This window comes from Anarrhichthys ocellatus, unplaced genomic scaffold (genome assembly GCF_004355925.1).
Source record: "Anarrhichthys ocellatus isolate YVR2014 unplaced genomic scaffold, GSC_Weel_1.0 scaffold77, whole genome shotgun sequence".
Lineage (NCBI taxonomy): Eukaryota > Metazoa > Chordata > Actinopteri > Perciformes > Anarhichadidae > Anarrhichthys > Anarrhichthys ocellatus.
Window position 1 is genome coordinate 1,331,819 of NW_022280107.1, and position 17,810 is coordinate 1,349,628.

At 41.9% G+C, this 17,810-nt stretch overlaps 1 protein-coding gene across 1 annotated transcript in view; it reads left to right on the forward strand.

Moving 5' to 3' along the window:
* The window catches only part of LOC116398032 (contactin-associated protein-like 5), an 85,412-nt gene that overhangs the window by 337 nt on the left and 67,265 nt on the right, over positions 1–17,810 (forward strand). The window contains exon 2 of the mRNA XM_031874014.1: positions 16,144–16,254. Within this exon, the coding sequence (XP_031729874.1) occupies positions 16,144–16,254 (111 nt within the window). The remainder of the gene's footprint in view (positions 1–16,143; positions 16,255–17,810) is intronic.

Genomic DNA, 17,810 nt, shown 5'->3' on the forward strand with positions numbered 1-17,810 from the left:
CTCTCTCTCTCTCTCTCTCTCTCTCTCTCTCTCTCTCTCTCTCTCTCCGGTCCGCGCGCTGGGGGAAAAGCAGATAGAAGCGGAAGTTTTGTCGCCTGGCTGCTGCTGTTTGTCCTCAGAGGGAGCATCGTGACTATTGTAGACGCTGTTGTTGCTCATTTTCAAGTGCACTTTGAAGAGTGCTCGTGTCAGTGTGGTTGCAGATAACAAGTTGTTGACGCTCGATGCGGGTGTGTTGTTTCTCTGTTGAGAGAGAACGGACTCCCAGTGTGCGATGAAGGTCAAGCAAACAGGTTCATTTCCTTTCCTTCACAAACAAGTCAAACGCAGTCTGGAGAGGCTGCGCGCTGTCTCTCGGGCTTTTTTTGGCACACCTCCGCTTATTTGGCACATTGTGTCCGTTTTTTGCGGGGGATATCTCTTGTTGATGTGTGTGTGTGTGTGTGTGTGTGTGTGTGTGTGTGTGTGTGTGTGTTTGTGTGTGTGTGTGTGTGTGTGTGTGTGTGTGTGTTGGGAGAACACAAACTGCTGACTGGCCACAGCTGTACTGCACAGACAGCTGCTGTTAGTGGTCGACTCCCACCAGCTTCCTCTAAAGACAGACTACTGCTCCCCCCCACCACCCACCCATTTTATAATCTGAAGCTGTCCAGTTGTAGTTTTGGGGTTGCACTGCTTGAGTGATTTCATTAATGCATGTGGGTTAGAATATGTGGAGATCGGAACAGTCTGAATAAAGCATCAAGTCATTGTTTTAAGCTTCTCTGATGTGAAGGCTCTCCACTGAAAAACTGAATATCACCACATTTTGAATTTTGTTGGTTGAACAAACGTTTTATTTCGCAGACCAAATGATTTATCTGTTGAATAAGAAACTAATTAGCAGATAAACAAGATAGAAATCATTTTCTTTATTTCTCTGCAGCCATGATTCCCTTGCAGGGAGTAATGAGATAACATCCGGGTTGCGGCATCATGCCTGAACTTAAGACACATCCTACAGACGGAAGTCACTCTTAATACGAAAAGTCTGTTTTCTGATTCACACGCTGGATACACACCTAGTTTGAGGTGTTTCTGTTATTTAGTCCACCCCCGGTGGTTGTGGTGGGGGGTGTTTTGTTGGACTGCGATTGTTTTACAGTAGCCAGGTGGATCTAGTAAACCAGCAACTGAGTGGACTTTTATTGTTGCTTTTACAGTAAATGTGAGATGTTCATAAAACACTGCCTCCTGTAAGTGGAATCACAGTAACGTGCTTTTACAACCTTCAGTAAACACATGTTTCATTTTGCACAGCATGCAAAGGAAAACAGTCGATATGGAAAAGGAGGAATGGTAATTAACTACACGCTGCTAACATAAGAACAGACATAAGACAGTGGTGTAAGAGCTGAAGCTGGAAGCCACATTAGGTTTGATTTCCAAAATAGGTTGGCATATTCAGACAATTCATATTAGTATGTTTTGCTTCTGCCAGTTGCTCTAATTTCCCCAAATGTACCCGATGCTGGTAGTTGTTTACCTGCAGGAAAACAACACACAAGTTCTGTGTTTTAACATAGAATTTGTATTTTTGTTTTGATGAAGAAATAAGGTAGATAGCTTGAGTCACTTTAAAAACAATCTTGGAACCCACTGTCTATCGGTCCAGAACTGGTTTAGCCTCTGGGGGCAATGGGCTATGTTTCAGGGGTTCCGGTGTAGCCAACAAATATCCGGGCCCAGACTTCCTTTTTCCGTGTGCTGCTCCTTGTTAACAGTCCGATTAGCAACTTGAGAAACGCAACAGAAGTTCGGAGAGGACGTGTACAACATGATCTTTTTACAAGTTTCCAGTTTTCAAGCTCGTTTTAAAACAATAAAAAGCTCCGCCTCGTTTGCTCTCAAAACGGACCGTTCACCTGCATGCAACCAAAGCCAGCTGGAACGTGATTGTTCCGTACCACGTGGACTACTAACTGAAACTACAAGGTTTCCTCATTTGAAATTCTCGTCCTCTAGATTCTGTATGTGAATGCATCTGGTTATAGAGATTACAAAGAGAAATCCATGGCCAGCTCAGCTCTTTGTTCTCATGGGTTACTGCCCATGTGTCCACTGTTACATGGAATCTAATGGGCAGATTGTGAAAATGTACTGAGTTCAATTTAAGGCCATTCATGCTCCCCAGAGCATGGACCTTTCCATTTTGGACAAGCTCCACTTTCAGGCCATGTCGGCTTTGCACACAATATATACAGTACATATATAAATATATAAATGATAACCTTATGTTCAGATTTCAATGTTTCCTGCTTCCAAAGGGATAACTATTTTTATTTTAATGACTCCATGACCTTTCTCCCTCCAGCTACAGCCTTTGAAGAAAGTTTACACTTTCAGCGCTACTCTATACGAATAACAAAATTGTTACAGTGCTCATTTTGCCAGACATGGTGGAATGTTAGAAAAGAAATAATGCAGCTTTCTAGCAGCACTTGAGACCTTTCCTGCCCTTTCTTTCTACATTAGAAATGTGAAAAGTGAGTCCCGACGGTAAATGAATTGCCAGCAGCATGACATCATTTGATCTTTGGGGTTTATCTTTGCTCTCTCAGGGCGATTGTGACACCAGGCTTGTGTTGGGTTTTGAGCAGTTTATGTTAAGCTGAGGAGCTGAGCTAAACTGACAGCTGCATTACTCATTTATGGCAGTCCTGCGGTTCTCAGATGTGCGCACTGATCACGTCTGACACACTGTGCCGAGATGAAATGGTGAGATGCTCCTGGAGGTCAGATAGCTGCTCTCATATTTACCAGCGAGAAACAAAAAAAAACGGAGGCGAGTAGAGATGCGTCACGGCTGGTTCGTGTGGCCTTGTCAAGTGGCAGCCACTTCCTGTCAGGAGTCCCTCTGCTCTTTCTTCAGCTTCACAAAGAGACAAGTATGTCAGTCAATACATCAGCATTTCAATCTGCCATTCTCAGCAGCAGTTAATTGATACTGTACTGGTGTGACCTTTACAGTAATGGCCAAATGATTGGCAACCGAGGAGCTATGCGCAAATGTGTCGAAACAACGATTTCTTCCTGTTGTTTTTTTTACTTTTTACTCTGTATTTTATGAAGACAGTACTTCTACTTGACTGGCGGAAATTTGTCTTGACACCAGCAAACCACAAGGTTCCCTCCAGCAATTACACCAGTACCAGTAGAAGTGAGAAAGCAGAGGGTTGAGTGCTTTCTCTTAAAATATATTGAGCTCTGCGTTCAGTTCTGTGCATAATTTCCCAGCTGCATTCTTTAAATGCTTTAAATGAGGCCGTGTTGACCACTTCAGCTTGAGTGGTTTTATATTTACAACCAAGATGCCCATGTCAGGGTGCTCAATTGTAAGTTAGCATACTTTTTACTAATGATGTAAACAGTCCAAAATATTCTGGCTAATACCCAAGCCATGTGAGTAAGTACAATGTTGAATACATTTGATTTAAGTAACAAGAAGTCAATGGGATTACAATTTAAATGGAATGTTGAGGTTGACTTCTTTGCTATCTTGTCAGGAGATGGATGACAGTGTTGTTATCAGTTGTGTTTTGGTGCATTCAGTGAACAGACTAGTGAGGGGCTTAGCTTTGCGTTGGTGCTGGAGGGTGTTTTCTATCTGCCACTTATATATATATATATCTATATCTATGCATTAAACCGATACGCCACAGAGTCTTTATTTCATACAGTCTATGCGTGATGTTACTAGAAGCCTGTCAGTGAGTGGAGCAGTCCGTTGCCCGTGCTAAGATCCAGGCCATTGGGTGGATGCAGTAGCACGGCCACCATACGTCTCCGTATTTCTACCTTGGTTTCAACCTTGACAGCTGAGGCAGCGAGTCTGGAGGCTACACCGACAGCCGCTCCCTGTCGCCACTAGTCCACTAGTTAATCCGACAAATGCTAAAATGGATAGCTAAAATACGTGAGCAGCTGTTCATTTATCCAGGTGGCCTGCAAGTAAAGTCTATGTGATGGGAACACATTAAGCTCTAACCTATCTTCTGCTAACCTCACTGAACTTGTCTTTTTGTTGTGCGTTTTCTCCGTCCACCAAAGTGGCACAGGGCCTGACGGTTTGACCTTCCACTACCAACAATGTTTCTGCATTTGCCGGGTGCTAATTTCAAACCCTTCGTATATATCTCCCGAGTTATGTGTGTTCTTTACTGGCCGGTGGTGAGCCTACATTGACTTTTACTTATGCGAGCTGTGGATGTGCAGTCTCTGGGGGCTAAGATGGCTGCTGAGGCCACTTCTAAACTGTAACATTAAGCTGGCTGCTTGTTCACTCACAACGTCCCATTTATTGTTTCTACATGACTCTATAGCAGAAGATGTTATATAGATCTGAAAGAGAAGGTATCATTCCATAGCAGCAGCTTTGGATGTTGATTATTTTCCTGATGAATCGATTAATCATTTGGTTTGTACAAAATTAAACATTTAATCAATCACAGCTTCCGAGAGCCAAAGAAGATGATTTAATTTTCTACAGTTTTAGAGAAGAGAAATCAAGAAACCTACAGATTGAAGAATCATTTTCACTTGAAAATGAAATAGACTAATAATTAGTAAATCATTGTTTCAGTGCTGAGGCTTCTTCTGAGGGAATATTTGCTGCAGTGAGAGGAAACTGAGGCTTTCATTACAGATGATGATACTCTCTGCAGGTCAGTGGGAGGAATGTTGCTGTGCTCTTAGTGTTTCCCTTGCAGCAGGTAGAGACCGCTGCTCAAGACATCCATCTTTTATTAGCCTGAATGTTTCTGGTTTAGCAAAGTACCACACACATACACACACGCACACGCACACACACACACACACACACACACACACACACTTATATCATCTTTAAATTTCATGTTTCAAGGAAGCTCAGCTAGCAGCTAATTATTTCCCATCTGAAGCACCTGAAACGTGCTGGAGCCAAGCTGGCATTTAGCATCACTGCAGAAGCAAGGGTGTGTGTGTGTGTGTGTGTGTGTGTGTGTGTGTGTGTGTGTGTGTGAGTGTGAGAGAGAGAGGATGAGATGGAGACCATGCAGCTGCAGATTCAATCGTCTAATGAATGTGAAGTAGGCACTCAAGGAACACCTACCGCTGTACATATTCAAGGCCTGATGAATTTATCAAAAGGTAAATGAGGCAGAGCACCGCCGTGTGACTGAGCAGCCACTTTTCCTCATGTTTAAACATCCGCAGAGTTTCTTCTGAGAGACAAAACCAACTGGAAGGAATGTGGAGGACTGAAGGAATGACGGTACAGAAATAGTCAGTGATTATGTCACGAGGATTACTCTCCTCATCATCCTGATCCCACAGGGAGTTTGAATCCTTTGTACAAATCCTATTTTCTGATATGTATGAAATTTAGACTGAAGTTGGGTTTAATTCATGAATATCTATTTATTTTTAAATCTTTTCCAATGTAATTCGTTTATCTATTGTGTCATAATTTATTTTTTTCCTGAAAATAGGAAAAGTCTTATCCTAATATGAACAAAAAGAATGAACTTTGCAAACTAACCCGACTCGAGGCCCTTACACACCAGGAGCGATTACATCACACGTCATCATATTATTTCAAACTGTTGTTTTCATAATGAATGCTTTTGCACAAAACGCAAATATGAAGCAGTCTCTCTGAGCTTTCATACCGCCTAAAAATAAGGCATCTACCAACCACGTGTGAAACGGTTTGAGTTGAAGACCAGATCCACTCTTCTGCTCTTTCACAATAAAAGCCCGGGACATAGAACATTTGCAGGCGAGTTGTTGCATTTTGGTTTCTCCATCTCGCCCCCGGTTTGGAAAGGCTTTAACACTGAAATAAATCAGGAATTAAGTCGTTGCAGCATTTTCATGCTAATTACTAGACAACGAAAAATAGTAAATAGAAAGAAAATCATCATTAGTAGCTGGAAACCTTTGAATATTTCATCTAAAAAATTGTTTCACAAATTTCCATTTTTTAAATACTGTATGTTAATGCGGTTTCTCTGCGTCTTCATGTTTGGGAGGACAGGATCACTGCTGTATTTAGTTTGTTTTTTGGGGCTCTGAACAGATTACTGTTTTTCTACAGACGAAATACCAACAAGATAATGTTTCTCTCCAGATCAGTCCCCATCAGAGAGACTTGATTTTCAAAGCGGAAGTCGAATGGAGAGCTCTGCTACAGACCGTCTGTTTATTCGGTTATACTGAGAAAATACAGCATCTCTCACTGCGTGATCCCCGACTGTCTGCAGCTCTGCAGAGACATGAAATGATGACAACCTCACCTGTTATTTATTTTTTTTCATCTTGGTCAAAGACATTTTGTTTCTTCTGATGCCTTCTATTGAGTTATTAGGCTGCAAACACAGACAGATGCTGCTGTCTTCACACTGTTGCTGAAGTTGTGTACACTGTTTCTGCACTCCAGTCAGTGTGGCATCTCTGCATATTGCGTTTTACATCACAATATTGATGAATACATGTATTTAGAATTATTGAAAGCCTTTTTAGCTGTTCCTGTAAATGCAATACCTGAAGAATGAGTGTATTTATATACAAGAATTACACAAAAACCTACTGATCAACATTGTATTCATCACTCTATCTCTTAGTGGATAGAAGCTGTTTAAATGCAAGGCTGTGTTTGTGTTTTACTGTCACACTCCAGTCTAGATAAAGCTAATGTTGTCCTCTGCAGAACCAGTGTGCAGGTCAAAATAGTTCTTGATTGTAATGAAAAAGAAGAAAATATAATGGACACTTGATATAAGACTATTTCGAGGAATCGTTTCTGCCCCCGTCTCTCGGGAGCAGGAAAGAAAAAGAATCTATTGTGATGAATGTGGCGCCAGTGGAGGTCTTTCCATTTTCAGCTGCATTGGTCACACGGTGATGCTGCACCAATTCCCAATCCATAGAGTGCAATGAATACGCTTCAGATAGCTGTGGAGTCTGTGAGTTCCATCCTCTGTTTATTCTCCGTGTTACTGGCAGAGGGGCTTTAAAGGATTATCAACACCCACTTTTCTATCGACTGCGCCAATAAGATTGATGCAATAATCAGCAACGGACGGTTACAGTGATGAAAAACCAGACAGAATTAAGAAAAACAAAAATCTGTTTTGAGACTCTGTTGAATTAAAAGAAGAAGAAAAAAACAGCCGAGGCTTGTTCGCTAGATTTCACATTCTGTTTATTATTTGATGTAATTGCATTGTGTGATTACTGTGAATCAGACACAGGCCTGCACTGCCACACTCTATGATGTGATATTGATCATGATCTATTTACACGGGTCCGAAACAAACGCGTGTAATCACGGACGTGCTGGTTCTCAGGACCAGCATGCAGAGTTAGAGAGAAGACTGTGATGCCATCGTTCATTTCAGTTCATTTCAGCATCAGCAGATCAACAAACCCCCTTTAAAGATGTGTCTCCAATCAAATACGGAGAACATGAAAACAGATTGCGTCTGGCGACTACATCGGTCTAGATATTAACGGATTATTATTATAACGCCTTGTAGTATTTGTAGTGTATACGTGTGTTTTTCTCGGTGTTGTTGTTGTTTCTATGGCTCATTCCGCCTGTTGCAGCAGCTTTCAACAAATAAATATCTCAGAACAGATTGAGGGCAGTACCGTGACACAGGCATCATATCTATAAATGTGTCTTGTCTTGAGTGACTGCCCATGCACGACCACACTCACATACCAAACGCTACACGGAACCTTAAGAGCAAAACTCAATCAACTTCTTGCACTCCCTGAACTTCCGTTCCTTCGAGGAACAAATGGGTTAAAATGGGTCAGGAAAGCTTCTTTTAAAATAAATCTATAGCACTTCATGTAGAAACCTCCCTCCAAAGACGTTTTCCTCTTGTCACAACCAACGTCAGGCTACTAAATCAATATTGGTTCTTTTTACTCGGAAGTAAATGTTGCCTTTATAGATATCTTCATATCCAAACGATAGAGTCAATTCAACCTCATTTTAGTTTAGGACTATTTTACAGCACAAGCCATCCAATCATTATATTAGGGCTGCAAGCTATCGGCTATTTGAATGATTAGTCCATCGATCAATTCAGTAATCGGATAAAAAAAAACACTTTTGCTTCACTCAGGAGCAAAGTTAAATATTCAAAAGAAGAAATGAGACAGAATAACTAATTGGTTTTTAGAAACGTTTTTGTTACATGCTGGGTTTAAAGGTTGCAGTCTTAGGGTTAGAATTAGGTTAAATTGCTTAAATTGAACCCTTATATCACAAACATATCATGAATGTTATAAAGACATTATCCCCGAAAGCTGTTGTAATAACCACAGCAGTAACCACTATTACCCCTAGAATATAACTTTAAGCAGAAGATGAACAGGAAACCCTGCTTCTCTACAGTCCTGACTGAATGGTGAATAATTAATGTTTGGCAGATGAGATGTGTATAATCAGTAAAGCTGTCGATCGCCCAGTAAAACATCCCGCTGGCTGCCTGTAAACGCTCATAGGTCCCTTTAGATGATATGCAGCGTTCAGAGGAATGAAGTGCTACAGTAAACCACGCCGTGTTTCGTAATCATTTGTATTGACGTGCGCTTCCTTGAATTCAGCCGGCGTTTGGGACTAATTGTCAACCGATACCTCGGCTCTACTCGGCCCATCGGCGAGCAGAGGTCACCGAAGCCCCAAAGCCCGTTAGTGCGCGCGAGGTATCATATGAAGCTTTATCGATACCACACAGAGGTCTGAGGCTGCTCCGGTACCAGATACTATCGCTGCCCCCCTTTGATATTATTGACTCTGTGGTCTGCGTCGCCTGAACTTGTGTTCCCTCCGACACACTGCCTTTGCCTTTGTGGTGTTGATCACTGCTGTAACGGTGCTATATGTGGTTTTATGTGTTTTTATTGCCCATAGCAGCAAATTAGCATTAGCCGATATATATTTCATGTTGAATTGTTTATATCAGTGTTTCCCCGGGGTTGACTGCAAACTTCACGGAGAACAACGAGGGCAAAAAACGGCAACACAGATCAGTTTTAACCGAAAACTCCGGGGGGTCGGCTAACACTTTGATATGAAGCGCCCTTTTTCAATTCAGTTTTTAATCAGCGCGCCACATCAAGGTTAATGTCAAGGTGAATTATGACACCACGTCAACAATTATAGATGAGAGCACTTACAAGAAGGCTGCCATCCCCAGTTGAAATCAATAAACCCACCAACCCTTCACCGATCATGTTCACGAGCAATAAACTAACGAGAAGGCAACGAGACCCGGCCAATCAGAGGCGGAGTATAGGGCGATCTTCACAGAAGGGAAATAATCAATCATACTATCGTAATTAATACCCGGCACAACTAACCATGGCTGTGAAAGAGGTCGTATGGCTCGTGCACCATTGGTTAAGCTTCATCATGCGCATGTTGGCAACAGAATTGTCGTTTTGTGCCAGCCATCCAGACGAGATAGAAGCTTTAAACATTGAATACAAACTGTTACCAGCATCAAAACGTCTGGTTGTTGCATGTTCGTTTGTCAGACTCAATATTCCAGAATCAAGTTCTAGAAAATTCAGACAGAATGATGTCTGTTTCAGAGCAACAGGTGGTTCAGTTTAACCAGCGACCGTGTTAACTGCTGACTTTCGCCCCAATGCTCCCCTGGTTTCTCGTAGTAACTTTATGATTGGTGTAGATAATAAACACAGTTGAGTCTGTATTTAAAATTGATGGAAGGCTATTTTTACGAGGACACCGACATGTTCTGTGGGTGTTTTCAACAGCTGCCGTCACTACCAGCGATCTCAGACGCATTCGGCTGAGAGTCACCAGTTAACATGGTCGCTCGTTAAACCGAGACACCCGCTGTGTCTCTGACTGCAAGCTATTAAAAGTGTTGACCACCACTGGTCTGTTTGAAGCGCCCATTTAAAAACTCGACAAAGTCAAACCTCTGAGTCTGTGTCGTGGGTTTTTTTCCGTTCTGTGCGTGAACACAGATAACTTGTAGCTCTTAATGTCTTGCTGGTGTAACGTCACTCGCTTGGTTTCTCCACCAAATGATATGTGGACACCTGCTAACGTATTCTACCCACTCACTAATAACACACAGATCTGTTTAGTTTGCTTTCGCCAGCTCAATGCTCTTGACAAGCTGTTGCACTCCGCCGTACTTCCGCTGCCAAACTGTGTGAGTCATCGTTGTTTACAGAATGTGAAAGGGTCAATATCTCTTTGATCAATACCTGTGAAATATTGGTTGAAGTGGAGCATATTTAATTAACTGATTTCTTGCTTTTAATATTCTCTCTCTGGCCTGTTGACTCCCTTCTGTGCTGCTGAGACGTTATAGTCACAATAATCACTCACAGAACACGAACAGATGACAACTTTGACAAATTGCTTCACTCATTTATTAACTAGAAAATACAAACACAGCTATGTGAATAAATGCTTTGTGTTTTGTTTTGTTTTTTTGGAGAGAATGAGCTCTTTGAGAACATATGCTGTTCTTAAAACAAGGATTTAGCATTTTATAGACTAATAATTGATCCTATTTTGTTGTGTTTCCGTTTGTTTTTCTTTACCCTTATTTTGCCCTTATCCTTTATTTGCAGTTTTGCTCTCATTGGACCAATTAATGATTAATCTGTTAATTTTAAAAATAAAGAAGAGGTTCATCTTAAAGGACAAAAACATCATTTGCAGCCAGTTGTTGAATATAAAGTGATGACACAACACACAGACACGAACTGCGTTATTGGCTCTTCAGTGATGGAGGACTTTATGTGCAAGGACAGACCGGCGGAGGCTTTCAATTCCATTTTAGTTATTCAAATAATAATGACTCATGCTGTAAAGAAGAAGTAGTATAATTATTTACACCCTGAAAGAATATTATAACCAAAAATGTAGTACTTTTATTCCTACAGTATTTTTATTTTGCACATACATATGTTACTGCTACAGTATTCACATTAGAAAAGTATTCATAGCATTATATTGTTGGCCATAATATATTTTATAATATATTTCTATTTTATGCGTTAATGTGTGTAAACAGATGTTGTGTGTACTGATGTGCAATAATCTATCAAAATTATTGGTTGACCTACATTTTGAATGTAAAATCATAATCTACAAAGTAACCGGTGACTTCAGCAAATGAATTTAAAAGAGTAAAAGTTCAATATTTCCCAATGAGTTTACATACAATATAAATAGCTCAGAAGGTGCAGTACTTGCATACATGCACTTGCAGAATATTCCACCTCTGCTTATCAACATGTAAATCACTTACTGTAATGAACCAGCAGAAGTCAAATAGCTGTAAAAGTAATCAGTAATCCAATAATGTCTACTCCATAGAAAGCAACGCTCGTTGCTGCTGCTGCACACCTCGGTGAAACAAGTGACTTCATTGTTTTATTCCAGTTCCAGGCTCCAGAGACCTGCTGATGTCACAGTCACTTGTTTTGGGAGTTGTCTCAGGATGCACCGGACGACAACACTCAGAGTTTGGATTGTATCACGGTTTTGAGTCAGCAGAAAAATAAGGGAGCAAAAAATGCAACTTTAAATGCATTGACCGCATTCTTTCCGCTGGTATCCAACGCTCCACGATATCTGTTTTCACCTCCGTCACGAAACACTCTAAATGTTTTTCTTTTACCTTGTTATAGTCATATGTAATTGCTTAAAACAATGATTAGGAAATAAAAAGATTGCATTTTTATTGGTAAAAACATCCGTACGGTTCTTGGATCAGTACAACCCGTTACACACGGACGTATGTGAGCTGCAGCCTGGTTTTGCTGCTGTAACTTTAATCACATGGGTTTGAGGATCAGGTGTCTGCCCTCGGACTATCTCTATTGCACGTTCTATTTTAAGGGAATCCCTTCGGCCTTTTCTTACATCCCAACTGTTTGTACATTTCCTGAGACTCGATGCGATATCCTTCCTCGTGTTTGGCGCGCCATGTTTATGTGATTTGGGCATGTAGTTGTCTTCAGGTGCGACTACGCCTCTGCAGCTAGTGCTTAAAACCTTCCAGCCCATGTGTGCTACAAATGGCGCTTTGTTGTGATGATAGAGTTTGATTTCTTTGTGGAGCACCATCTGTTTGTGCACTCAGGTTAAGGCGGGCTTGCTAATGAGCAAAGGAGAGCTGGTCTGTATGTACAGAATGGCTGACTCGATGCTGCTATGAAACACTGAAATGTGCTTTATAAATAAACGTACCTTCCCTCACTGCAGCTAATGTATGTCTGACAAAGAAGTGGAGGAGTGGGTAGTTTCAAAGATGTGTTTTTGTTTCAACTTCCAGACACCTCATGTCCTTGAATTCAGAAGATTGTTTGTATGAAGTTAATCAGAGACTTTCATCTGAAACGACACAGATGTTGATTAAATCTTCTAACGGGCCGAAGAGCAGAGTGAACGCTCACTCGGAATCCAAACGCATTAGCGGTCATTCATCGGGGGAACGGATGTTTAAGACGAGGACATCTTTTCTTTATAACATGAAAGCACAGACTACGGTGCAAGGATATTGAAAAAGAGCATTAAAGGATAAGGCTGGCAATATTCTCTGTTTTTTTTATCGTCAAGAAATCCCATGCAAAGACGAAAACCAACAAAGAATTGATCCTGTTAAGAAGTATTGTCTGCTGCAGCTCGTTGCTATGTGCCGTAGAGCTCCATTGTTGCTGTTGAAAACACGTCAGAGCCACGCCGTGACATGTGCCCTCATTATCGCGAATGCAGTGTTGTTTATTTTGAGTTTCTCCCGCATTCACTGTTGTAGTGCTGTAGACATGTAGACATGTAGACATGTAGAGCATAAAGTCAATAGTTACTTTTGTTTCACACAGGACAGGAACAGCGGTCTCCTGGGTGAAGGTCCTGTGTTTGTTTGAGCCATCCCCACATGTCCTACCCACTGTTACTGGACTCTCCTGCTTCTTATTTACCTCCTAACTCGCCCTGCATATCGCTCATTGGAATGCTTGCTCTGACAGACATCTTCTTTCAACGTTTCCCAGGTTTGCAGAAAGGTACGATGCCAACACGTTTTTCAATGGGTGCCGTGTGCACACGCGGTTTGTTTAAAACCCGCCCAAAAAATAGAAATGTTGGCAGCGTGGGATGATTATAAGGCCTCAGGAGAGAGATCAGTGACAAGAACGTTGCACTCCGTATGAAAAACACGGGAGATGAAAGAAAGACCTTTTTATGCTTCTAATTGCTTTTATATTTAATTATGTTTAATTAATGTTTCACTAAAAGGTTTTTTGTCGGGCTGTGTAAGTACCGAACATTTGTTCTCATGGAGAAGGTAACAGAAAAAAGCAGTTATACAATAACAAAGATTTTTATTTGAAAGAAGGATGCATCAAGAGGTCGTTTTATAAATGTGTGTGATTGAATTTGTGCTCATTCAAATGACTTTAAAAGAATTCAGTTATTATTTATAGTGAAAATATTTTGTTTCCCCGCCACAAAAAGGGGAATAAATAAGAACAACAACACATTGTGTATTGGCCAAATGATATCAGCTCAGAAGTTCATCAGTGCATCTCTAACGAGATCTTCTTTGAGCAACATTTCCTGAGAACCACGGTGCCCAGCTGACTTCGGAAAAAACAATCTTTTTAGAAATTAAACTAAATATATTTGAGTCGTTATTAAAGATTTACATGAGCAGTAGGAACCAATCAGCTTATGGCTGAGAGCAACAGAGATAGCAGGGTGAGAGTGTGTTTTTTGAATGTGATAAGCAAACAGAATAATACCTTCTGCTTTAATGTAACACTGAGCCCACAAATGTGCTGAAACAGATTTTGATTGCAGCTTGGGGTCGGTGTGCAGGCGCTTCTCTTTCAGTGATAACCTCTGGTGGGCTGCAAACCCAAGGGTCACCATGACACTTCTCTGCGGACCAAAACAAACCCCCCCCCATCATCCCGGCACTTCTGTGACTGAAAGTGAAAGCTCCTCATATCAGCTGGTGTACTTATGATTTCAAAAGAGATTACGCGTTCCCTCTCCGCTCGCAGTTGCGTGCATGTGTTTGTGTCTGTGCATTCAGACGCACGTCTGGCTTCATTTGGCTGTAAGATCCAAGCCCCTGAGCCTTGCCTGGAGATCGCGAGTCAGGTTCAGAGGATTTTCAGTTATCCCGCAGGCCAAGGAGCAGCTTTGCAGGGAAATCATCCGTAAGTCTCCCAGACTGACAGCTGGGCATTTGGCTCAAGACCAAATCTGTAAACAACAACAACGGAGTCTGTAAGATGCAACTTTTTTTGCACTCACGCAGTCAGCAGTCAGCTGCGAGGACATGTGTTGTGCTGCCCGTTCTAACTCCCAACTCGTCAAAAGGTCAGCCTGGTGGCTCTACGGGTCAAACTGTGACGCTCTACACGGCCGTAGTTCTGACGGGATGAGAGGAGGAGAGAGAAATCAAGTCCGCGTTGGATGGGTGGGTCCAAAAACACAGGACCTTCACCCAGAAGACCGGTGCCTGTGTCCTGCATGACACCAAAAGTCCATGCTGACTTATTTAGAGTTACGTTACATAACGTTATTACGCTGCTTTCGTAACTTAGCCTACTTAACTAGATTATGTGGTGCTATGTTACATTAAGTTACTCTACTACATCACGGACGTAACATACGTAACGTAGCCTCTTACTACGTAAGCATGACTTCAATTGTTGTTGCCAGAACCTAACCATGTAATTTGCGGAAAATGAAATGTGCAAAATTGACGCTAAATTGGTACCAAGCGCGTCAAAGTTGAAACCGTTGGGCCATATTTGACGCCTTCTCTAAGCTGTCAAGGTCTCGTTGTTGTTCACGGTCGTGTAAATGGTGGAATGAATGAAGGACCATTTGGCTTTCGTCAGCACTTTAACCAGAGATGCATCGTACAAGAAATTAAAAAGAAGATGGGAGGATTGAGAGTTATCCTTAAGGGATCAAGAGTGGGACTCGGAAGCCTTTCGACAGATTATGTGAGTGCTGTGCTTGCATAATGACCCCCCGGTTTCCAGCAGTGCTGTGTTAAGATGGCATGCCGCTGTTCTCATTCCCCCAATGAACATCTGCAACTGCAGCTCAGCCATAATTTGAGTCTTGGACTAAACAGCTTGATCCACTTTAGTCACACTTGAAATCAGGATTAGAGAAATCTCTTGGCAAGCGATCTGAGAGCAGCCAAATCAGGTCAGTCGAAATTTCGGTGGGACGCCCAAAAGGAGAACGAGCTCATGCTGTCAGCTCCGCTGTGCTCTTGTCTAGCAGATGGATGGCCAATTGCCACTCCAGATGTGCTCAGAATCCATCCGAACTCGAAGTAAAGTAGTTTCCAAAAAACAAAAAAAAAGCCCCTCGCACTCAGAGGAGTAAACCGCACGCTGATGGAGAGAGTACGGGGATAATTGTAATCAGGCCGGTGCCAGTTTTCATTATGCTCTCAGATACAGGCCTTAATGCAGCTCTGCACTCAAGTGAAGCCAAAGACACGAGAGGCTGTTTATTGTTCGACTCGCTGCTCTTATTGTGGCGGGCAGGGCGGATCGGGGGTAGATGAGAGTGACAGGTTTAGATCACTGGACTCCTAATCTGTTCCTGCCTGTTGGACGTGATGTAATCTCACACTGTGGGATTAAAAAAAGAACACACACACACACATGCACACACACACGCGTACACAAAAGGGAGCCGTAGTGTTTTCTGTGCTATTTCCAAGGGTCACTGCATGGGTTAATAGACTGTTTGAGGTATCTGAGAACTGGATAAGTGAGTCAGCCCTGTTATTTACCCCCCCTCCCCCCTCCTCCCCCATGTCTTGCTTTAAAACTCCACCGACAGGTAAAGATGCACTTTGAACCAACATGTTTAACTCCTCAAGGATATCTTTTCTATTATGTCCGTCAGCTGAATAAATCCAAGCATGCCGAGCGGTGAAAAGCCCTTTCAGAACCGTTCTTCAAACAAGTCAGATTTGCATGTGAAATACCTTCCATGAACCATACGCAACAAGGAACGAAACCAGCACATCAACATGCTGAAGTTAATGGCCTCTATGTTTTCTTTCACAGATAATTGCAACGGTCCTCTGGTGTCCACGTTGCCACAATCATCCTTTCAGAGCTCCTCTCAGTCCTCGGTCAGTTATGCCGCTCACAACGCCAAACTCAACAGGAGAGATGGTGAGTACAAGCGAGGATTCATTATTTCTACATGCATCAGACACGCACCGCCCTCCTGCTGTATTTGTGTGATGGGTACATGCATTGAGCACATGTTGTTGTTCAGTCGGGCGCCGTTTGATTGTTGTGAAGACGTGAGAAATAGATGGCTGTGTGTGCAAAAATATCAAAATTTCTATTATTTTGACTTCAATTGCGATATGATTTTCGAGGGAATGATCATTGTTGTCATTTTCATTGGAAAGCATATTAAAATGATTATGGTGTTATTTTTGCGGGTAGGTGTACCAAACAAAGATGAGGAGGATATGATACATATATGATATGATATATAGGTCAGTCAGGAAACCACAATATTTACTATGAAATTGATATTTTGACACACATTTTGCCTTCAAAGTAATTGTGCCTACTGCAATTAGAAAATTGCTTTTTTGTAAGATTTTGATTAATTTTGCTCTCCTGGTTCAAACTAAATCACACATTTAATAATAACGCTATACAAATACAGGAGCAGTTGGATGGCAAAGAAAGTGACTAAATCTTGACAGAGCCGGCAGTCACACAGGGATATTCAAAAAGAAGGTTTTATTTACAGAAAACAAGCAATTTACAAATTATGCCACGATGGTCTGGGCCCATAAAGGGGGTCAGCTAAACAGAATGTAACCACGGCGGTGTTAACATAAAGTGATTAGAGCTGAACAGAACAAACTGACCTCATAAAGGGGAACATAAATACTGGCTTTTTGAAACAAAAGGGTAACAAAGACAAACACTGTGACCTCAACTACAAAGACAAGAAAACAAAAGAACCAACAAACTGACATAGTCTAAAGAAATACACTCCCAACCCCCCACCCCCCCCCCCCATGATGTGGCGGCTGCTTTGTACTTGCTGATTGGCACTTCCTGTATTTAAGAGCTCCGCTTTAGGGGGCACATCTTTTTGCTCCTGTCTGACAAGACGTCACTCCGACAGCAGCGTCCTCGGCGCTGGTGACTCAGAGAAATAGAACTCAGAATGACTTACGGCGAACGTAGAAAACGAACTAAAGTGTGAGTGTACACAAGTTAAATAAACATCAAATAAACTACTGCACTGTCAACAATACTAAATACACCGCGAGTATGATGCATGGAACATGGTCGTTTATCTGTTAGCCCCTCCCCTAATCTGCTTTACATATGAGTGCATAGTTAGTGTAACGCGAACGGTTGTGTAGGAAGACTCAAACCACGTCATACATTTTCCAGATAAGAGGTTCTCATTATGAAACACGATACATTGTAATAAAGCAACAATAAATGCTTTGTTTATTCTTAGCAAAGAGGGTCGGGCCAAACAGCGGATGAGCCTGTGGAGCGGGGGTGCGTGTGAATCCAGCAGACGTCGATCTCCTGCTGTTGCTCTGCTGAGGAGGAGGAGGAGGAAGAAGAATTATGTAGTTCATCGTCATTAAAAAATGCTAATGTCAACCTTTCGTCTGCATTTGAAATGTATATGTTCCCACCAGGTCTACCGGCATCGAAACAGGAAGATAGTGGTGAAGTAG